The 22,284-nt window shown below is 40.4% G+C and overlaps 4 protein-coding genes across 5 annotated transcripts in view; 3 read left to right on the forward strand and 1 right to left on the reverse strand.

Moving 5' to 3' along the window:
* Window positions 1–7: 7 nt before the first annotated feature.
* Window positions 8–912, reverse strand: Nd-b15 (NADH dehydrogenase (ubiquinone) B15 subunit). Its single transcript, XM_076807056.1, has 3 exons — window positions 731–912; window positions 256–399; window positions 8–177 (listed from the first exon to the last, which is right to left on the reverse strand). Exons 1-3 carry the CDS (start codon window positions 866–868, stop codon window positions 109–111), a joined length of 351 nt encoding a protein of 116 aa, XP_076663171.1. The 5' UTR covers window positions 869–912; the 3' UTR covers window positions 8–108.
* A 2,698-nt stretch (window positions 913–3,610) lies between these two features.
* Window positions 3,611–7,453, forward strand: Ctsl1 (cathepsin L). Its single transcript, XM_076807051.1, has 7 exons — window positions 3,611–3,771; window positions 4,730–4,841; window positions 5,422–5,574; window positions 5,634–5,837; window positions 5,911–6,116; window positions 6,807–6,958; window positions 7,057–7,453. Exons 2-7 carry the CDS (start codon window positions 4,746–4,748, stop codon window positions 7,275–7,277), a joined length of 1,032 nt encoding a protein of 343 aa, XP_076663166.1. The 5' UTR covers window positions 3,611–3,771; window positions 4,730–4,745; the 3' UTR covers window positions 7,278–7,453.
* Window positions 7,454–8,498: 1,045 nt separating this feature from the next.
* Dlt (codanin-1 like protein dlt) lies at window positions 8,499–14,410 on the forward strand. Its single transcript, XM_076807050.1, has 10 exons — window positions 8,499–8,790; window positions 9,424–9,722; window positions 10,548–10,820; window positions 10,903–11,063; window positions 11,140–11,733; window positions 11,974–12,207; window positions 12,314–12,676; window positions 13,144–13,309; window positions 13,391–13,659; window positions 13,740–14,410. Exons 2-10 carry the CDS (start codon window positions 9,437–9,439, stop codon window positions 13,893–13,895), a joined length of 2,502 nt encoding a protein of 833 aa, XP_076663165.1. The 5' UTR covers window positions 8,499–8,790; window positions 9,424–9,436; the 3' UTR covers window positions 13,896–14,410.
* A 1,371-nt stretch (window positions 14,411–15,781) lies between these two features.
* LOC143366199 (cadherin EGF LAG seven-pass G-type receptor 1) overlaps window positions 15,782–22,284 on the forward strand; it is a 92,055-nt gene continuing 85,552 nt past the window's right edge. For both annotated transcript variants that reach the window (XM_076807052.1, XM_076807054.1), the window contains exons 1-2: window positions 15,782–16,501; window positions 21,355–21,553. In XM_076807052.1, coding sequence (XP_076663167.1) covers window positions 21,375–21,553 — 179 coding nt within the window. In that variant the 5' untranslated portion in view covers window positions 15,782–16,501; window positions 21,355–21,374. The remainder of the gene's footprint in view (window positions 16,502–21,354; window positions 21,554–22,284) is intronic.

The raw sequence follows: 22,284 nt of genomic DNA on the forward strand, positions 1-22,284 counted from the left end.
CGACGCGTTTCAATATGTACCATCGTGGTTTAAGCATTTATTGTACTATGCGGATGAGATAGTTAAATTTACAAACTACATTTACAAATGTCCCATCAGAAGGAAGCGTTAATTGAATCTGAATTCCCTATCGGCGTATCTTACAAGCCCGGAGCGGTATTTGTGTTCTTGACGGTCCTGCAACAAGAGATCCAATTATTCTCGCGATCTGTACACGGTTATCTATGAAATATCTTTGAACGCTTAACGATTCACCTTCATCCCTGTTCCGACCCACATACAAAGGGCAATAAATCCAAGAGTGCCGCAGAAGCCTAAAAGGAAACTTTTACCAGTTAGCTTCACTTGGTACTCGTGCGTAAGTCGCATTATGCCGAATCTCTGCATTGCCGTGTCGATCTAAGCATAGGAATGACGTTTTACGCTTGTTACAGGATATTTGTCGTGTCAGAATTAATAAGAATATTGATAAATCGACGTCCGTAAAGTTTTGTGCGCAGCGTCGCGCGGAGCGAACTAGTAATTATGATTCTGCTCTTACATAATTTTCATTTTTCGTGGGATCATAGAAATGACTCCGAAATGTATTATGCGTGACTGCAGCGGCTTATTAAACGTAATCTGAAGGATTGGACGCGGATATCGATAACTTTTGAACTAAGTATCTAATGATATTCTCAGCTGCCCGTCGAAATCATGTAAGTGAGGTTAGGTACCGACAGATACGTACAACTATTTCCTGTTTCGTTGGATGAAGAATTTGTCTCAAATACTTTTCACGTAATTCTTTCCTCCTCGCGGCTCTCCATTCTATTATTTCCCGCGTTTTTGGCGACACATCGAACGACTCTATTTTGTTCGAACCCATTTTTCAGAAAGTCAACATCAACCGTCCGGCTACAGCAACGACAGCAACTACCTATCAGATGCTGAAGATAGTGAGACTACTCCACGGAGTGCCTCGAAGTAGACGGTTGAGTGGAACGAAAGATTTTTTACATTCTGGAGTTTAAATTAAATCGGCGTTTTTGAGAGAATTGTCCGATCGTTGTTGGAAATAATATGCAGCACACGTAGCCTTGACTGGTTTATATTATTTTTATTATGGGTGCCTATTATCTGTATACGATACGTGGAAGAATTGATTTAAAAGCAAGCATGCAGTTCTGAATTCTCATTTAGCTGAAGAAACATTTTCTTTTCCATATTTATTAATACGTTGACTGCCATGGGGGTCGTGGCAGGGCCTCCTTATCCAGTGGGCTAAACTGAGTTGGGCATTACTCGAATAAAATTTATTAAAAAATTATTCGTTATTCTCGAATAAACTACAGTCCAGGGGCGCAAGTAATCCAAGGGCGCTTAAGGGTATCCGCCGGTCAAATCGCGCGAAAACATAGGTGACTTTTATGATTTTTTCTAGAAAAAAGTATACAATGTATGGATGTAAAATTTTTTGCACTTTATTCTGCTATAAATGTAGAGTATAAAACATTTTTTTTATTTCACTTTTGCGCACCCCTTCCTCTAATATCCATTGCGTGCTGCACGGTGTGTAGAGTGGGTACGTGAGAGGTTAGGGCGTCAAATTGTTTTAACCCAGGGCGCTCAAATTTGCCATAACGGCCCTGGGTCGCAGTGACACCGCCTCGAACTTACAATTTTTCTTTCGAACGCTTACGATAAATAAGTACATTTATTCGTACTATATTGCTACCATTACGAATGATGTAGAATAATAAGTACTTTACATCATTAAACCAGGAAATATTCTTATTTCCGGCGAGACGCAATTGAATAAATTTGGGACAATCGTCTGACGTTTAACGGCGCAGGACTGTCCTTTCAAAATTTCGCGGGTTGTTTAAATTCAGAGTCAATAACAGTCGATGACTGATTCTAAAAGATAGATCGTAGGATTCCACTGTGATCAAGCACAAATTATTGCATAAATCAAACGTTATGAGAATGAATAAAGTTCAAGATGAAAATAGTAAAGAATTAGAGATAATTACACTCGTGACTGTATGTTAATTTGCAGAATTAAATGCGAGATTTAGGGCGAAAAATCGAACGGCGTATTTCTGGAGTTGTTAGAATATACAGTGTGTCCTGTTTGTCCGCATACGAAACGAAAAAATGTTTCGTATGAAAGTTGTTTAATTTGATGGAGGAAACTTAATAGAATATTAGGATTTGCGTTTCAGCTATTATTTATAGAGATTTCAATATCAATGTAATTCTTTTAAATGGACTATATATTTTTATTACTTCCACTTTATTATGCATTTCAAGACGCGTTTAACGATGTGCGTGAAGCGTATGTTTAAACAATAATTAACCGCATATCGTAATGAATATTCGTGGCAAATTTCAAGTGGCAATTTATGATCTATATATAGAATATATAATTCCATTTAAAAAATTACATTGGCATTGAAGTCTCTGTAAATAATAGCCTAAACGCAAATCCTAATATTCTATTAAATTTCCTCCGCTAAATCAAGCAACTTTCATATGAAACATTTTTTCGCTTCTTCAATAGTTAAAAAAATAATGGCGTCTCTACAAACGAATCGGACATACTATGTGTATAATTGCGTAAGCATCGGACTCGTGATAAAACTGCATCGGACTGGCGATAAGACTGCATCGTTCACGCGCATATTCATGCGATTGAAATGTGGGTTGTTAACAATTATCAAAATCACATGACAACTGCAGCGTATGTGAAACGGATGATCGCATTCAAATCGGACAAAGTGCCAGGGGCAAATGTATAAGATGCACGTGAGTAGATAAAAGACAACATGATATCCTACTCCTCCAGTGACTCCCAGTTCCCATCCAATTCCTCCCATTTCCTCAATCCTTTAGCATTAATCGACCCTTTGCAATAAAATTAACTGAACCCACCGAAGGAGACATAAAAATATCTTACCAATATCATCGATGTGTGGTCAAGCACCGTTACACTGCATTCTTTAATTCCTGAAATTCAACGAGCCTGTACCTAATTTCAGTGAACATAATAAAGAAAACACACGAGAGGAATACAAAAATCATCATCGACTCCTTTACCACCAACAGTCGAATCATTTCGACGCTACACGTTTATTTCCAGAAACCCTCTCCCCCGTGCGGAAATCGTAGATCCCGTATCGTTACCATACCCAATGAACGCCTATGCGCGTTCACCGTGCGCGTCCCACCGATGGACGCAAAGGTTACGAGCGCTCGTACTGCTCGCAGCTGGCTCGCAGCCCCGAAACGGTTAAAGGTGCGATTCCGTGACCGACGCTCAACCAACGAACGAACGTATCAGAGGGAACGAGCATCAACCGGAAAAGCTAAACTGAATTTAGCTTTTCCGCTTGACGCTGGAAGTCACGTGGAACGATCACGTGACTGGTTTTGACGCTCAAAACGAGCGTCGAGCGTCAACATGAAATCGCACCTTAATGTTATCGGTAAAGCGATAGCAGTAGCAGAAGCTTGTTTCCGTGGAATATTTGAATGCCATTTACGGTTTTCGTAACGAGTAAGTACTTCAGTGTCACGACGAGCGCTGAAGTTGGGAAACTCTGTCGCGGAACAGAAACGAATCGACGATGATGGATGAATCACGTAGAGGAAGGGGAGGGTATAGACTATAGAATATAGGAGGAGAGAGAGAGCGTCTCTCGTTAGTCCGAAGCAGTCCGAAGTGACACGAGATACGCTGTGGACATTCTTTCGACGTGTTTCTTGACTGATCGTTCTCCATAGCAGGTAAGAGCACACGAAAATATTTCCCAACATCGATCGTATTAAAGAAAAGCGGAAAGGCCGCGCGACCATCCCGTCGCTTTCTCCATGCTTTCACGAATCTGCTTCGTTCTTCGCCATTTGACGAGTCTAAGCAGCGTTTGTTCTTTGTTTCAATTGAAAATTATTCACTCGGGGAAAAAAGCACGCAGTCTTTTATCGTCCTTTGTCCCAACGGACCCCTTATCTCTCGTCGAAAATTATACAAAGTATTTATGCGTCACTCGTCGAAACCTGATTACACAGGAAGCGTTCGAATTACCGTTAGCCAAGGTGATATAATCACGCTTTGTTTGAAGTCTGTAGGACACGCAGATAATAATCTATTTAGTGCTCTTTATTTCGTGGGCAGATTCTAAACAGTCGATCGATACCACTTTGTTTACGAAAATCGGGAACGGAAATAAGCCTATCAACGTTCAAATCGAGCATAAACCGTCGCACTGCAACGTCTTTGTTCGTATGATTTGCGTAACACATCAATTAAAGTAGCGTGTACGATCTTTTGCGCGTGACGTACATTTCTCTGCGTGAATGCAACGGTGCTCTCATAATGATAGAAGAGACACTGATTTCTTTTCCGGGAAAACATTCGCGATTGTAGGGTCCCCGTTGTTTTCCACGTTCGATGCGATCATTCCCGATTTCTGCTGTTTCGAGCCACCGCGAAACTTTATAGAATATTTGGCGAAATCGCATAATCGTTATTTACGCGCCAGTGGAGTATATTATTTCAATCCTGCTTATCAACTGTTTAGGTCCTTTGTTTATTCTGCGCGTTCTTGTTCCCTTTCGATGTTTCCCATGCTAAATGCGGCGCAAATAAATTTCGAATAATTAACGTGTGTACAGCACTGAAATTACTTGAAACTACTTCTTTTGTTTAGGGGTTTTCTAAAAATACTTTCATATTCCTTTTCAGATACACCGGCGTAATCATGCGCGCACTGTTACTCTTATTCGTGGCAGTAGTCGCCACTGCTGAGGCCGTTTCTTTCTTCGAATTGGTCAAAGAAGAATGGACGACGTTCAAGGTATATAAAGCGTTTACGTCGTGTTCTTTGTACGGGGCATTTTGAGATCCAGAAGAATGTCATTTAGAACTATAGAAGCCGGGTATTTGCATCGACGAGAGTAAGCGTAGCATCGCAATGAAAGAAGTCACGGTATTGGCGACGTTGACAAATATAAACACGAGCAGAGATAGTGCAAAGTTAGATATGTTAAGTAGAAACACACGCGTACAGCGACAAATATTTAAAAACGTGTTTCCCTACGATGTAAATTTGTACGAGAAAATTCTACAATTCTAACTTATTTAATGTCGTGTTTCGCAACACGCACTGTGTAAAATAGTGGGAGTTTTATGCTGTTAGATAAATCAGTTGCTCGAGTAAATATTATAGATTTCCTTGTATATATATAGACCATACCGTCGTAGATTAAGCCTGACCTCTATCAGTACCTATTTTTATCTCCCGATAAAGTCTGTAAAATAAGCGATCGTCTTCTTATTTTGTATTTAACCCCTGCCCAATATCCGAGTCTGAATAATGATTATGAAGACAATGGTGGAGTTTCTAATTAATGAGTCGTCTCGTTGATAACTTCCAGGCGGAGCATAATAAAAATTACAAGTCTGATATAGAGGAGAAATTCAGAATGAAGATATATATGGACAATAAGCACAAGATCGCCAAACACAATGGGAATTATGAGATGAAGAAGGTTTCTTATAAAATGAGGATGAATAAATACGGAGACATGGTAAGTAACGTTTATGAGACGCGGATGGATGTACGTGTAACGTAACGGCTCCGTTTCAGCTGCACCACGAGTTCGTCAATGCAGTAAACGGCTTCAACAAATCCATAAACGTTCGATTGAGGTCTCAGAGGCAGCCTGTGGGTGCTGCGTACGTCGAACCAGCGAATGTACAGGTACCGGAGGCTGTGGATTGGAGAGACCAAGGTGCTGTTACTGAAATTAAAGATCAGGGCCACTGTGGTTCGTGCTGGGCGTTCTCTGCGGTATGTTTTGCCAGCGATAATGCCTCCATTATTAAGTCAGTTTCTTCTCAAAAGCAACGTTCGCTTGTTTTAGATCGGAGCTCTAGAGGGGCAACACTTCCGACGAACAGGTGTCTTGGTCTCTCTGAGCGAACAAAATCTGATCGACTGCTCTGGAAAATACGGTAACAATGGATGCAACGGGGGATTGATGGATCAAGCTTTCCAATACATTAGAGAGAATAAAGGTGTCGATACAGAGATCACCTATCCGTACGAAGCCGAAGATGACAAATGCAGGTAACTGCCGTACAGTGGGAGAAAATCGGTGCTTCAGCGGCAAAAAATCTAATTTTTGAACGGATCAAGATAAAGTAATAATTCTTTTTTAAGTAATACTCAATTACGTTAACTAATACGATAACGTTACTTGCATTATTACTATTTAAAATTCAAAAATATCTCTTCCGGCCACTCTTTCCGAATATCCTTCCCCTTTTGTTGCAGCTTTAAAGATAATATTAAAGGATCCGATGGAAGTAACATAATACAGAAGTGATCTTGATTAACTCTTTGTCTTGATATTTTGAATTTTTTTTTAAATAAACTCAGAGTGTTTTAGGATATAATTGACCAAGTATAGACAGGAACATTTATTTTTAATTACAAGCAATCGCCTACAATGTCTTCGAGTTACTTACATTGTTTGAAACAAAAGAATCGCGACGTTTCACGAGCTATCAAATTTTGCGTATAAATTTCAAAATACTTCATAATTATTTAGTAATTTGTTAGAATAAATTTGTATCGTAATAAGCTTATTATTTGGTTTATTTTCCTAAACTAATCTGGAATTGGATTCTGATCAGGAACCGGGTCCTTGACGGTAGTACCATTTTCAATGATGCCTCAAAGATATTATACCTTAAGAGCTTACCTATAATTGTGAAATTTTTTTAGCGTCACTCTTAATCGTCTCTTAAATTGCAGATACAACGCGCGTAACAGTGGTGCCTCTGATGTTGGTTACGTAGATATTCCTGAAGGAGACGAAAATAAACTGAAATTAGCTGTCGCTACAATAGGACCAGTCTCTGTTGCCATCGATGCTTCGCGGGAGTCCTTCCAGTTCTACTCTGAAGGTCAGTTTATTATTAAGAGCAGAGCACATCGGACTCCAGTACAATTTAAATCACGTGATCTCGGTTTCAATACGCTCTCGTCGTCTGTGAATCCATAGGGGTCTACGACGAACCTGAATGCTCCACGGAAATGTTGGATCACGGCGTATTAGTAGTGGGATACGGAACAGACGAGAACGAGCAGGACTACTGGTTGGTGAAGAACAGTTGGGGAACTAAGTGGGGCGACAATGGATTCGTGAAAATGTCCAGGAACAAGGAGAACCAATGCGGTATCGCTTCCACCGCCAGTTACCCACTCGTGGGATCTCGAGGATAGTTTTAATTGTAAAGGCTCTGTAAATAAGTCCGAGGGTGTATACTTAAACATGATCGAACTGAAGAACTCTGGGCTGATATTACGTAATGTATGTTAATGATAAGGAACGTTTAGGTATTTTATATTTAAGTTTCTGCTTGTACATCGAAAGAAAAGAAATATATATTTTACAAGTACATCGATTGCTTTTGTTATTACTTTTACGCGCGTACATACGTCGCGCCGGTGGCGCGTTTCTGAGAAAGGGAAATCCCCATAGAAAACTTCAAAAAAGTAAAAAAATTACTCCAAGTACATGAAAAAGTCGAGGACGAAAAGGAGTATTATCAAATCACAAAAAAAGAATAATAATTACAATATAAAAAAAGATGTGAAATCAAAGTAAGCTGAAAACTAGTTTAGTTTCAAATAAAAAACATTTTGGTTGCAATTCAATGGTACAACGATACATATATGTAAAAACACGAGGGATCTCAAATTTTGACAAATTATTTGACACTCGCCAGGTTATAACTTGACGGTAAGTTGTCAAAATTTGGAATAGATTGCATAGTGAAGATAGCGATTGACGAACGAAACATGTATTAGTTTCTTTTGGCTGAAGGTGTGCGTGTAGGGAATTCAATCCCGGGATCCCGGCTGTTTTTTTTTTATTCTAAAACTCACGGAATTTGATATATCAAGTCAGGGCCGTTCCTGGCGGGGGTGCAGAAGGTGCCCCCGCACCTGGGCGGCCAAAACCCAGGAACGGCCCTGTATCAAGTTATAACTTATCCCGAGAATTTTTAAAAACGTAAATTACTTTATGAACAACTGAAAAATATCAAAATGGAATCCAAAAAACAGCCGGGATCCCGGTATTGAATTTTCTATGTGCGTGTAACGCGTATACGTATTATGTCGACCAAATTTGGTTGAAGAAGAATCAGAAGAAAAATCTTACCGTTCCCGACTGATCCATGAGACTATATTACGATATCTCTGTCATGCGTGGACCGACTTTATTGAATTTGGTTTTATTCGAAAGCTTATATGCGGTTTACGTAAGAAAAATGCCTTTAAATTTAGAAAATATTGCAGGCGTGATGAGATAATGAAATAAGTTTCAGGTAAGGTTGGATTAGCCGAATTACGATTAAAAGATACGCGGCAGCGACAGTCGACATATACAGGATGTCGAAACATCACAAGGCCCGCTGATTGCCGGCCGTTAGTGGGTGAAACGTGCTAACCAACTCTCGAGCGCAAGATGGATGCCATTAGATCGGCATGGGACGAAAGCTGTGGACGGTTGGAATGTAGGACGATAAGATATTAATATATGTGCATCATAAAATACAGCCTTGTAGCGGTTAAAAATCTTCTATGGCCCAAAGATTGTGGATACGTGCAACGATATCGCACAAGCTTTCTCTCATCGAACAGTAATTCTAAGGTGTATTGTAAACATAACCTAGAAACCATCGAAATTAGTCGACGTCAACGTCATGTATTCAACGATTTGAGTGAATGAGTATGTATAAAAAAATTTACGAAAGAACACACCTTTTCGGGCGCGTTTACGCTTCGCATACGCGCTATTATTTTTCTAACTATTGAAGAAGCGAAAAAATATTTGTATGATTCGATGGAGAAAACTTAATAGAATATAAGGATTTGCGTTTAAGCTATTATTCACGGAGATTTCAATATCAATGTATTTTTTTTAAATGGAACTGTATACTTTTATTATGCGTTTCAAGATGCTTTCAACGATGTGCACGCAGCATATGTTTGAACAATAATTTACCATATATCGTGGCCAATTTCAGTTCCGCTTGGTGTCTTTTACTCATAAAGGTATCCAGTAAATTATTGTTCAAAGAATAAAAGTATATACTTCCATTTAAAAAAAATACACTGATATTGAAATCTCTGTAAATAATAGCTTAAAGGCGAATCCTAATATTCTATTAAGTTTCCTTTGCTTTTCCAATAGTTAAAAAAATAACAGCAATATATTGCGTTAAATTATTAAAAATGTTATTATGCAATCTCGCATTTGCTTGCACGTTCGCAGGGAAACTGGATTCTCTGCAAACTATGCCTATTAGATTAAAGATCTGTGTTGTTTCATGTAACTAATGCATTTGTTTGTTCGTTACAGCTACTCGCACACAATGGGGGAATTGAGTGTGTGTTTCCAAATCGACACTGACAATCGTCAGAATTTCCCATCCGCCGTTGCCTTTCAAACTTTCAAAAGTCAGAGAGACTCGTTTTACGAGATATTTAGAATATGGGAGGAGAATCATTCGGTGCCTGGGTGGATATTCCAGATAGCTTTGGGGAGTAAAATACGAAGGATGCTGACGTTGCACAACGACACTATAAATTATTATCATTTCGCTAGACTATTCAAATCTCAACTCTTAATCTCGTGCATACAGAACAGACAGCAGGCAGGTTTAAAGATTAACGTTCGCTTAAGGGGTCATGCTGGTAATCACGCCGCAAGATTCGGCAACATTCAGGGTTTTTTCTCTCAGTGAATACAACGAATAACAATGTCAAACGTTTTTTTTTTTTCATTTTTTAAGCTACTTATAATGTATACGGAACAATTGTTTAAATACACTTTTAATTGTGTTTTTTCAATGTTATCTGGAATTAAAAATCGCGTCTTTGAAAAGAAATACCTCCCTGGCGGGAGTGATTTAAGCTCACAGACTCATCTGAAACAAGAAAACCAAGCTGATTCTTAATCATTATGAGTACAGCTATCGCAGGTGCCAGAATTAGCCACGTAGGTCAAAATTTAACAAAATTGCGCGCATTCAAACTTCAAGTTTCGAAATTTTCCATTTTTAGTTGAAGTTTGAATGCGCGCAATTTTGTTAAATTTTGACTTACGTGGCTAATTCTGGCACCTGCGATAGCGGTACTCATAAAGATTTAGAATCAGCTTGGTTTTCTTGTTTCAGATGAGTCTGTGAGCTTAAATCACTCCCGCCAGGGAGGTATTTCTTTTCAAAGACGCGATTTTTAATTCCAGATAACATTGAAAAAACACAATTAAAAGTGTATTTAAAAAATTGTTCCGTATACATTACAAGAAGCTTAATAAATGAAAAAAAAAAGTTTGACATTGTTATTCGTTGTATTCACTGAGAAAAAAAGCCTGAATGTTGCCGAATTTTGCGGCGTGATTACCAGAATGACCCGTTAAGGGCAGCTTCTATTTTTCGTTGGTTCTCAGTTCTTTACTTGCCTTTTATTATCCGTAGGCAGAAGCGGAAGACGATGAGAGTATAAGTTTCTTGAAGGCATTGAAGAATGTGAACCCAAAGAAGTTGAACCAGCTTCAGAAGCGATTGGTAACTCCGCAGTCCTCTAACAACCAAGTCACCGGGCCGTCCTTCCCAGGAGTTCAGGAGTTCTTCAAAGATTTCATATTGTTCGCCTTTAACCCAATCTTTTATGTTCATTTGGAGAATTGTCTGGTTCACGAAATAATGGAGTTGAACGATACTCAGTTCAGTGGCAGCGAAATAGAAGATTCGGGTATGACGCACTCCGCAGTTTGAAGTATTAGCACAAGTTGCGTATGTAAATACATGGTTGTAACATAATCTATTTGCAACAGAGACAACGGTCGACGAACAGGCGCAGCAAAATTTTATCACTTGTTTATCTAGCCTGCGACTCCTTGCAAAAGTGCTGGGCCTCGTCGTGTCTTTGCCGTATAGGTCAGAATCGAGCAACTTTAAAGAGTTGGTCGCAACGCAGGTGGAAGCGAGAAGTAAAGTAAGTGACGCGCTGGATGTATTTGTATTCAAAGTTTAATGCATTGACAATTGAAACTAATACGCTCTCCGTTCAGGTTCTGCCAATAGTGAATCTGCGCCTTTGTCTCCACAACGCGATAACATTAGGAAAATTATCATTGACCGTACCGTGGATAGCAAAGTACTTGGCGATGTTGGACCCTGTGTCGCTCCGATTGCCGTATTACAAACAGATCCTGGAGCTTTTGTACTACATATACAACACTGTAAATCAGTCCGACTTTTCTGTGCCTGATAGTCCCATTTCTAAAAGAACAGCGATTCTTCTCAAGTCCACTTTAGGTTGGTTATACGAATTGCCAAATCTCCCGAAGGATCTGTACCCCACTTGGCAGAAGACGTGTAAAGTGAAGGAGCTGCGGAGCCTTAAGCAGCTCGACAAACATTACGTGCAGAGGAATGCGTTTTTAGAGGAACCTGTAGTGCCTGTTACGTCCGCTAAATACAATTTGGATAAACTAGAAATGATCAGTGAGAGAACGCTGCGCATATGCTGCCCTCCAGTTGGATTGAACGTATCCGTAGCGAATTCCAATGTGAATCTACACAATTACAATTCGAACAGACACATTACGCCTGTCTCTAGCCAATTGAAGTCTGCCAGGAGGGCGGGTATAAAGCATTTAGAGGTGAGCTGATCTATCTTCGTAGGTGTCCCATTAGGGTGGCCCTTATTTATACGTGTTGATTTTTTTCTCGTATCTTTCCTCTCAACCCGTAGAACGGTTTCAACTCATAAAATATAGTCCCTGAGAAAGTTTATTGCTTTCGGATACCAGGAAAAGGTGTCGATCAGGTATTAAAGTTGACAATAAGGGTCACCCTAGTGTCCCGTAAATGGAAATATTATATTCTTCATGTTTCGACAGTTGCAATTGGAGGAAGCATTTTTTCACGGACAACCAGCGTCCACCAGAAAAACGGTGGACTTCGTGTCCGAGCGAGTTGCCTCGACTTGCGTCAAGCATATATGTAACACGTTACTAACGTCGTCCAGAGAGACGAATCTCAACACATTCAGGAAGATTCTGAAGAAAAAGATGAGCGAGAGACAATCGGAGAAGCTGGAGGAACCGTTGAGTAACAGTATTACAGAGTTCAAGGTGATTTGTAGTGGACATTATAGTAGTAGAGTCTTCTTGATTATTCTTTTTTTTAGAATAGCGAGAAATGTTGTTTTCGAGGTTCATATCGCGATTGTCTTTGTAGGCGTCGTTGGGGAATGACATGAATACTTTAGCTACGAACGTGTCTAAGGAATTGAAGGACCATTGCGAAGCAACCATACCGGCGACTTGCGAGGCTCGCGTGGCTAAATCTATAGAATCTCTGTTGGCGGAAGATTCGTCGACGACAGTGAAGAAGATGTGCGTGAAAATTGCCACGAGGATGGCCACGGAGCGCATACACCAGTGGATACAGTCACATATAGTGGGTGGCTCGTTGTTCGTGAAAGATATGGAGCTGGAGTTGAACAGGTTCCTGAAGAACAACTCGCCGGTGCATTGCGCTCAAGAGAAGAAACACAACCCCAACGCTGCCTGTCCTACGACCATCATGGATGACTTGAGAGTAAATATTCGTGCATACTACGGGGGTTTCGAAACGAATATTAAAACTAGGGATGGGTTTATCGAAGCTTGGAAACCTCGAGACTCAAGAAAATTTTGAGTTTCGAGAAATCGAAAGTTTGTCCTTCTTTTTCGTGATTTACAACTCTCGAAACACGGGCAAGAAAAAGTATAGAATCATTGAATAACGAATCGTTCGCAGTGTGGTCAGTAGAGATTTATGCAGAAATTTTGTTGACTTCAGTTTTTAAAGCAAAATATTCCACTTACAAAACAGAATCAGAACTTCAAGTTTTGAGAGTTGAGAGTTGAAAGATTTGAAATTTGAGAGTTTTGAGAGTTGAGAGTTAAGAGTTGAGAGAATTTCGATGCCTTACAAGCTTCCGAATCCGCGTTTCGAGAATTTAGAAATTAGCTTCGAACCCACCCCTAATTAAGCCCCACCTTATTAAATTGCAATCCTTCCAGCAATGCGTCTGGAATATACTCGACAATGCTGGAGAATCTCTGACCGTGGCATCTGTATCGACCATATTGGACAACCTGTATCAAACTCTGAACGAAAGAGCTGACCTCGTAGTGGGGCCTGAGAAGGTCTTGCACTCCCTTAGTACAGATTTCGCGTTATTCTTAGGTAAAAAATAATATTAATCTTCCATAACCCTGTTACACACCGCGAAAGATATGATTAATAATCCTTCTTTTATATTAACAGTCGCATATCGAAGTGACCTGCTCACACTGAAGGTTCAAGACAAATTTATGAAGATATGGATGATGAATCGTTGGAAGGATTTGGAACTCGATTCTCCTTTAAATAGAATACTCAGTCCAAGGAATGTGATGTTGCTGGCACAGTCCGGTAAAGACGACACTTGGCCATTCCTTGGCAAGTTCATTAAGAGATTAATCGAGAAGGACATCCTAGATATCGATACCCTTAGCGATCAATGCGTAGCTCTGTTTAGACAAGACTGGCCCGTGGTAAATTATTCTCCTCGCACTGTCCGCTAGTAGAATTATTCTTCGCATCGAACCATAACGTTCTTCTTTCTCACTTGCAGCCTATATTGAAGCATTTATCGAAGTGCGTGATGGAAGCTATTTCGGACTTCAAGGCGTCGGACGAAGCAACGCAGAAAATAAAGTATCTGCTGGAGTGGATAGCGGAGACATATCACGGGATAGAATTTTGCAACGACTACAGTCCCATGGATTGATCGTTCGCCCAGGCTTTTAGCTTATTCTCCTTCGAGGGCTAGCGTATTGTATAAATTCTACAACTCTCTTGTGATAGGCGTGTAAATTGTTGTAAATTTAATTAAGTTAACGACGGGAAGAGACGCGCGTGTACTCGACGCCACCTGCTTCGGAGATTGTTGTTACAGTATTGTTCTAAATTACCGTAACGAGAATTGTGGTTGTTCTTCGGTGGTGTGGAGAGTCGTATGTTCAAAGCGGCTCGTGCGGTTCCTTCGATCGGATGTCGAGCTTGTACGATATTCTCTCGGCTTTGGATTTAGTAAAGGCGCTTTTCAATTGTATCGAGAAAGTGTTGAGATATTCACCGAAGCGTGCACAGATTTAAGTGCCCACTCTTAGATCGAAAGTTACTTCTCTATCTGAAAGTTGACTGTTGCGTTTTATTCTACTAAATATGTATTTTATAGATAAGAACGAGATTTTAACTTTTTGTATGTACGAAACGTGAAATAAACGGAGATTTGTTTTTTAACCGCCTGCCCTTCCACTTGCGCGCGTTTCTCTTTCAATTCTCTGGGGAAACAGAACGGAGGAACATAAGCACGTTTTACTTTTATTTCGTTTGTGCATGTTACAGCATTGTTCCTTTTTCAAATTGAGCTTTCAGTGTCCATCGTTTCTGTATTCAATTACTGGAAAATGTGCTTGGAAACTGCTGCGTGTTTGCCGCATGAATTGCAAAGAAACAGCCGTTGGTATCGATTGTTCGAACGACCAAATGCGTAAATTTAAATTCAATGAAATAAATGACCGTTGAAAACGTGCCGTGAATTTCTATTATTGATGGAAAATTGATGAAAGCATTTCGATTTTCATGAAAATTCTATTGAGAAAGATTTGTTCACTAGCGGCACAAGCAGTTATATTGTTTCTTTATTGGAAGACATGTATTCGATAATTTTGATTATTCGCATCGATAACTTTTCCCGCTATTTTCAGGTGAATTGTTACTGTTGATAACTTTATTTAATTTTTAACAGAAATGTGACAAAATTTCCAGAATCTCTAACGTAGAAATATTCAGGGAGTGCCTTCTCAATTATTATTCGGGCATTTGAAATTCCAATTGAGTAAAAGAATATAATTAATTTATTTAAATGTTATTAATAGTGTACTGTTGCTACAATTTTTAGTAAACATTAATAATCCAAATTACCTTTTCCCTCCCCCTCTTAATCGCCAACAAATATCCGCGAATTTTCCACCTTTTTTTATTTTTAATTTTCCACCTGTTTTACAGCATCAATTTCGTGTCTTTTCGTTTCAATTAATAAAACTGACATAAACAAAATGTAATATCTCAAAGGACTAACAGTAAACACGTAGAATTTGTTTCACAAGATTTCGTTTAAAAAAAGAACTACATAAAACGTATAAAAGATTAAATATAAATTAACACCTCCATTTCAATTGAATTTCATAAACATTTTATTGTCAAGTAAAGATTTGTCATTGCACCTGGAATATAAAAGACACAGATAATATGTTACCTTAAAGATTATAGTGTATTAACGTCAAACGACGCATAACATTTTTATGGCGAAAGTATTTCTACAGTATAAGGAGCGTGACATTTCGCGCATCATCTATTAAAATTTCGAAAGTGTAATTTCTGCAAATCTGGGCTAAACGCACGATTTTACTTGCTTGCCGCCAACGTGCGTTATAGTAAAGTTTTAAAGTTAATTAAGTTTTACAGTTTCGCAACTTTACCATCGCAACGGCGATAACCCTTTTGTTCAAATGTTTTCGCTCCCCGCCGCGCCTAATTCGTCAGTTACATGCGCGGCATCGGTTGCGCAAGCGACTTGAGCGCGAACTGATTTTGTCGCAGTTCGCCGTTGTCGCTCGAGCAGATCGTACGCGTTGTTCTACGCTGCTACATCGGACGATCGAGTCAGTGACCACGCGTTAAGTTCATTCCTTCTGACAGCTGCTTCTACAGCTCAAAACTATTATCCCCAACAAATCTCCATACCTCTCCGAACGTAACGAAGTGACTTTCAATCGTGCAAACTTTTTCCCACTTTTACTGACAATCAGCGAAAGTATTTGAAAGCTTTATTAGTTCACGCGTCGCTATGTGTGGCGCGCAGTGCCATCTTTGATTGACCAGCATCGGTCAGGGCAACCATCAATCAAATCCCCAAGAATTTGGGACTATTTGTCGTGGCAGGGATCGCGAAGGAACCACGGATAAACGTTGCTAGTTTCGCGAGTCGTGGGAAAGTGTTTCCTTCGGGCGACAGTCGCGGAGTGGTTTCGTCGTGTGGGTGACCTTCGAGGGAAAACGAAAGCGATCGTGCAGCGAGCTTTCAAATTGCCGCGGGGGATGTTGGTGTGTTTGTACACGCGAGAAACGAGGGGCATTCCGATGGTCTGTTACTCTCGTTTCGAGGACACGGTTTAACTCGTGACTTAAGGACACGCGATCGCTTCTCCAACCACCTCGGAGCACGTGTTCGCCGTGGGCACGTGGCACGCAGGGAAATGTGAAGGGACAGACCGTACCGTAGCGCGACTTCACTTGAGAGTCTCTCGGAGGATTCCTGTGCTTCGTAAGGTGAGTCCATAGAACTGCTAATCAATTATACGGTTCTGGGAATATTTATTGCATCTCTTTCAAATCTACATAGCTGGTATTAGAATTATTTTAACAAAGGTATCGGGCACTGTGTGTCTAGTTAACAATCGTGTAAAAATACTTTACGGATAGGTATTAATATTATACTAAATGAGGTGGACGCGAATACACGCTAAGTATTTGGGTGATGCAATAAATATCTCCAGTACTGTTTATTTTATTTTAGTGATGATATGGAGTGATGGATAGTGGGCAGGATTTCTTTGTAGATTAGAAAATCGATGGAAATACGATTGAAATGACGTCACTGTTTAAAATGGACGTATGTAGATTCTTTATGGTTTATGGTAAGGTTATATATTTATAAAAGGGCAAAGTAATCAAAGGTTATGGGCAGGATTGTTTTGTGATTGCTTTTGCTGAAGTCACAATGCTGCTTGAAAGAGGTAAGTAATTATAGTTATAGAAATCGTTCGCGATCTTTGAACACTCGAAATTCGAGATGTACCGCCTAGGGTTTTGGCCGACTAGTCGCCGACTACAAAAGTGGCCGGATAGTCGACTTAACCGACCAGTCGGCCTCTAGTCGATACATCTCTACTCGAAACGATTGCTCTGGCAAAGAAATCGAGCTCCATTTGTGCGAGCGAAATAGGTTAGTTTTTATTGCTTGTATAATTCTAGAAGTAATAATGCACTAAACCGCATATCTAAGGCTGGGGTTTATTGAATTCTAACTGACAATGAGACTTAAGTTAGGTTATACCACAGTTATTCAACTAACATCTAACTCTCACCTAATGCCAACTTAAACTGAACCAAAGTTACTCCAAATATCCCTAACCTAGTCCCCGAAAGAGCATAATTTCATAATTCCCATTCCAGTGCAATCAGAAAAGCCAGTCAATCGCAATCGTCCCAAGAAACCAACAAAATAATTCCCAAAGAATGATTTCAATTACACAAAGCATTCGCAGCCTTAAAATTAACATCCGTTCTCGACGTTCTGATCGCGGAAACTCCCCACGCGTTCGTTTAAATTCCCAATGCGGCGCAACGAGTTCGTGGGCAATTCTTTCCTTTCGATTGTAATTCACCGCGGACCGTAGCTCGCGGAAAGAGCGAACTTTTACAGAGGCGAACGTGCCACGGGCCGAGCATTAGCGGGGCCATTAACGGGCGCAGCACGGGGGGAGGGGGGAGGGGGGAGGGGGGGAGCGTGTTCTGGGAATCGGTCAGTTTGTTTGTAAACGGGAACGGGCGTTCTCGTGAATCGAGCCGGAAAGCCGACCGATAAGGTCACCACATTTAACGACTCCCGAATCCATGTGGAAACGAGATACAGAAACACGACGGGGCACAGCTTGTTGGTCGTCGTTCACATACGGGGACGTTTTTTTTTTTACAAAAACAACTGTCTCCCTTGATCGACAACCCGTCTCCTCTCTCGCAGAAATAGCCAGGGAGATACAAATAAAAGGGGGACAAACGCTGTGGCAATTCCCCTTGGCTGTGTCCTCTTCAACTAGTGCTTTCGTGTTTGCGCGTATTCTTGCTGGGAATAAGGATCAGTCCACGCGAGTTTGCCTGATAAGTTTGACGGTCGCCATCGAGTTGGAAGAAACACGAGAAGGGAAAGTTTCTCCCGCGGAAGTTTAGGATATATTGAAGAAGTTTAGCCTCTGATTGCCGTGGTGAGGCGTATCGCGTGACTCCGCGGCACTTACGTGTCTTGAAACGATTATTCCCTTAACTTATTTCCAACCACCAATCATCGAGCCACTCGCCCGAGCTACGCCGCCGGAATAGCCATGAATCCTAGCCCGATTGCCGGGGAAAGTATTCGAGGTTATGGACGCCCGAAACTGTGTACACTTAGCTGAAAGATATCGCTCCAGTTGCCACGAATGCACGGAGAATGGACCAACTTCGCGCGATTTGCATCTGCTTTACACTTCTCCGATATTTCGCGAGTATGGTCTAGCCGAGAGCTTAAGACGTGGCTTTGCTCTAAACCGTGCGCGCGAAATATTGTAGCAGCGTGAAGCAGATGCTAATCGCACGAAGTTAGCTCACTCCACGTTCTGTGCTCGTGATAATTTGTACCAGCACTCGCTGCGACACTTTTCTGGCAAGGTGTATCATTTCTGAGAAAAAACTGTGCTCGAGGTTCAGGTGAAGCTTGGCTCACGATATAATGAATTTTAAATTCTAAATATCAACTCGAACGAATTCTACATTCTACCGAAATCGTTTAAATTGGCAATGGGAACCTCCATTACCCGATCTTTTACAACCGGGATGCATTGCTTTTCAAATATTCTACTTTTCCCGCGTTCTGTTATTCCTAGAACAGATAAATTCATTTTACCACGTATCTTCTTACATAGTGGACCACCCGTTCAAGCTTAAAAATTCGAAGTTATTCACGGTCCCGAAACTAACCCCCCTTTTAATTTCGAAACTTTTCATTTATGTTTTTGGAAAATAATTCTACCCAAGCATGGAAACTCGACGATTTTTGAAACTGAGCGTAACGATTCACCTTCCGGTGTCTTCAATTACCTATAGATCCGAGCAGTTAATTGAGGAATGCGATGCATTATGCGGAATTTTAGGGAGGTGAAGGGGGGGGAGGCCGCAATTTGCGGGCGGCAGTGTCGGGCGCCATTTTGATTCACCTCTTTACAGGAAATTACCAGGCCTGTTTCAATTTGCCCTTGCCCGTGATACGCGACACTCCGTCGCAAATTAAATTTTCCCAGCCTCCCCCCTCCGCCACCCTCTTTTCAACCCCTCTTTCCCCGGCAGTCGCCAGGCGAAAAGAATGCCGGTCTCTCGTTCCATTTCGACCTTCAAACTATTTTATGCTTCCCTGGACCAACTGAAATGGCCAATTGGAACGGTCGAAATCTTTTGTTGGAAAATCGCAGAAAATTTATTTCAGTAAATATTGGGCTGTTAGTGGATTAAATATTGAGATCTTGATTAACGGGCTGGGGTTGAATAACACGTGGATTAATAATGAGAAGAGCGGGATCCTGATTTATGGTTTTATTTGAAGTATGAATATTACAATGTTTGCATGGGATTTTAATTATCGGCGATTCCTATAATATATTGGGATCGGTGAATCTGCTTTGAATGCAGAATAATTTGAAGTATCTGCAGGGTAGACTGCGGTTTTCCGAATTAATGGTGATGTCTCGTTTAGTTGCTGAATAATTCGGGAATGCGGAGGAAGTTGATTGTTACATCTCATTACGTTGCAAATTAACCTGCGATTCGGGTATCAGTTTAATTGAGCTGCAGGCTGCTCGAGGTAATTGGTCTGTGAAAATTACAATATTCATTATTGGAACGAGAATTTTTATTGCAAGAGTTGGTTGATTGGAATTTGAAAATTTTGAAATTTCAGAACTCTGAAAATTTGAAAATTGGAATATTTGAGAATTTGAAAATTGGAATATTTGAGAATTTGAAAATTGGAATATTTGAGAATTTGAAAATTGGAATATTTGAGAATTTGAAAATTTGAAAATTTAAAAAATTAATAATTTAAAAATTTAAAAATTTGGAAATTTGAAAGTTTCAAAGTTTCAAATTTTAGTATTTCACTGATTTTCACAAAAAGCCAAGCTCGATGTTTTATTACCTCCGCATGTATTATATGTACGGGGTGGTTCAAAGCCGTAAAAGAAATAGAATTAATCGAAATCCTCACAGCAAACAAAAAATTGAAATATCCTCTTTCATTTTGCAGTTTGAGACTTTAGTTTGCGATTGGAAATTGGAGGCGACGAGGTGCTTGAGTACATAAATTATAAATAATCTTCGAAAAGTGGAAAAATGTGGGAAAATCCAGGTTGAGGTGAACGATGTGGCTCGTTATTCAGTACAAATTTCTCCTTAGAATGGGAAGTGTCGACAGAATGAGGGAGGCCGTTAAAAAGCGCTCGATTTAACTTCAATTTTCTAGTCGATGATTCTCTAGTACCCATGCATAAAGTGTAATAGGATCGAGGGATGATTTACGCGTATAATAGCATATAATATCGAGGATCATAAATCTTAATCGGTGTTCCTGGTGCTCCCTATAGAACCCATAAATCAGTGCACCCTACGTTGGCACTAGGTAGATTACATTGGCAAGTCAAGATCCGAATAATCGAATAAAGATTGTATATTTTATCCAGTCCATGGCTCTTTTATACCCCTTACAACCCCGTGAACATAGACTAGCAACCCCTGCTTCTGGTCGAGTCTAAAGGTTGCATTGTAGTAGTTGCATCACATTTGCATGCTATAAATAATTCAGCAAGCTCATAAATTTTGAAAGTATAATAAGTGTAATAAGTAATTTTCATAAGCGAAAGTATAGATATACATGAGAATAGTGAGGTTTGCAGGAGGAATTAACAAGAATTACCGAAAAAATATTAATGCTTCGATACTAGTTCGCCAAACCTCGAAACTAGTCACTTTCTATCCCTACTGTACAGAGGAGTGGCTGTAGTGTTCCATCTCCTTCTCACGATTTAAATAATTCGGTCCAAGGACCTATTTTCTCTTCAAAGGAGGGTGGTAGCCCCATCTTCCAAAAAAAAAAAACATGATTTTATCCAAATACTATATTTTTTCCCTATAATTTTAATAGTATAAATAATAGTATACAGGGTGCCCCAGACCGTTTGCCACCTGGGCCTTTTTCTTTAAATCCACCGATATTTAGACACAATGTTTAAATTTACAAGAATATAAATAAATTGAAAATTATATCCCTCAAAAAGTCAGAAATCGGTTCCAATAAGACCACGGACGATTGATTCCAGATGCGACTATAGCGGAGGAAATGGAGACATTTTACACGGGCGCGATCCACGGCTTCCCGCAATCGAACGGCGGCGTGGCCAATGGGATCTCGACGGGGATCGCCAGCTCGTTCGATCAGGACGGCGTTTTGAGCCTCATCGTGGTCCTGGGCGGAAGTCTGTCCCTCGTCGCGCTGGTCTTCGCCTTCATTACCTACAGGTAAGTCGAGACAAATCCATTACCCACTGTAATAAACGTTCCCAGCGCCCGAGATAGCTTCTGGCCCTATAGTAGGATTTAAGACTCGGGGGGATTAAATACCAGTGGCGGAGCGGGGTAGGCAATCGATTAGGGCTGAACAGCAGCTAATAGTCGCCTCTGCCTTCTGTTCTCCAGAGTGTAATTATTTAGGCGCGTGGCTGCGACTAGAAAGCAACGAACGACCGATTAATCGCGCGGCACACATTCGGCTGCAGTCGCTAAACACCCTCTTCAGCTTCGATTGTTCCCGCTACAGTCCATTCCCTCGAGCTTCGTCGTCGGTCCGCGCGTTTGCACTCGTGAAATCTGTTTGGACGACGGAGGGTGGTCTGTTTCATCATAGTTTAGCAGAGCATTCTATTGATATAGTAACTCCATTGATAGAAAAACACGTGCTTTAAGTGCCTTTATTCCGGCAAGGGACAATTCTTGATGACATTTCTCGGATTATAGTTCTCGATAAATATTTGACGCCTATCGAATATTTCACCCCTTTGGTCTAATACGCGCGAAATGGACTAACAATCTATAAGAAAAACGTGTGAAGAAAGACTACTTTGTAATGTATATTGTTTAAACAAATGGACGCATTACGAATCTGATTACGTAGCTTAATTTGTTTAAAAAAAACATTATTTTCGTCTAAAAGTTTTTTTTCTCTATAATGCATATTTTCCGAGATATCGGGG

The sequence above is a fragment of the Andrena cerasifolii genome, chromosome 2 (genome assembly GCF_050908995.1).
Source record: "Andrena cerasifolii isolate SP2316 chromosome 2, iyAndCera1_principal, whole genome shotgun sequence".
Classification (NCBI taxonomy): Eukaryota; Metazoa; Arthropoda; class Insecta; order Hymenoptera; family Andrenidae; genus Andrena; species Andrena cerasifolii.

What these genes read in the sequence shown, in the direction of transcription:
- Nd-b15 (XM_076807056.1), bottom strand. Translation starts at nt 868, where the DNA reads ATGGGTTCGAACAAAATAGAGTCGTTCGATGTGTCGCCAAAAACGCGG. An exon ending in CAACGAAACAGGAAATAGTT is followed by an intron (nt 400 to 730) that starts GTACGTATCTGT and finishes TCCTATGCTTAG; the next exon opens with ATCGACACGGCAATGCAGAG. An exon ending in GGGTCGGAACAGGGATGAAG is followed by an intron (nt 178 to 255) that starts GTGAATCGTTAA and finishes CTCTTGTTGCAG; the next exon opens with GACCGTCAAGAACACAAATA.
- Dlt (XM_076807050.1), top strand. Translation starts at nt 9,437, where the DNA reads ATGGGGGAATTGAGTGTGTGTTTCCAAATCGACACTGACAATCGTCAG. An exon ending in AGGTGGAAGCGAGAAGTAAA is followed by an intron (nt 11,064 to 11,139) that starts GTAAGTGACGCG and finishes CTCTCCGTTCAG; the next exon opens with GTTCTGCCAATAGTGAATCT. An exon ending in CGGGTATAAAGCATTTAGAG is followed by an intron (nt 11,734 to 11,973) that starts GTGAGCTGATCT and finishes ATGTTTCGACAG; the next exon opens with TTGCAATTGGAGGAAGCATT.
- Ctsl1 (XM_076807051.1), top strand. Translation starts at nt 4,746, where the DNA reads ATGCGCGCACTGTTACTCTTATTCGTGGCAGTAGTCGCCACTGCTGAG. An exon ending in AAGAATGGACGACGTTCAAG is followed by an intron (nt 4,842 to 5,421) that starts GTATATAAAGCG and finishes GATAACTTCCAG; the next exon opens with GCGGAGCATAATAAAAATTA. An exon ending in CTTCCAGTTCTACTCTGAAG is followed by an intron (nt 6,959 to 7,056) that starts GTCAGTTTATTA and finishes GTGAATCCATAG; the next exon opens with GGGTCTACGACGAACCTGAA.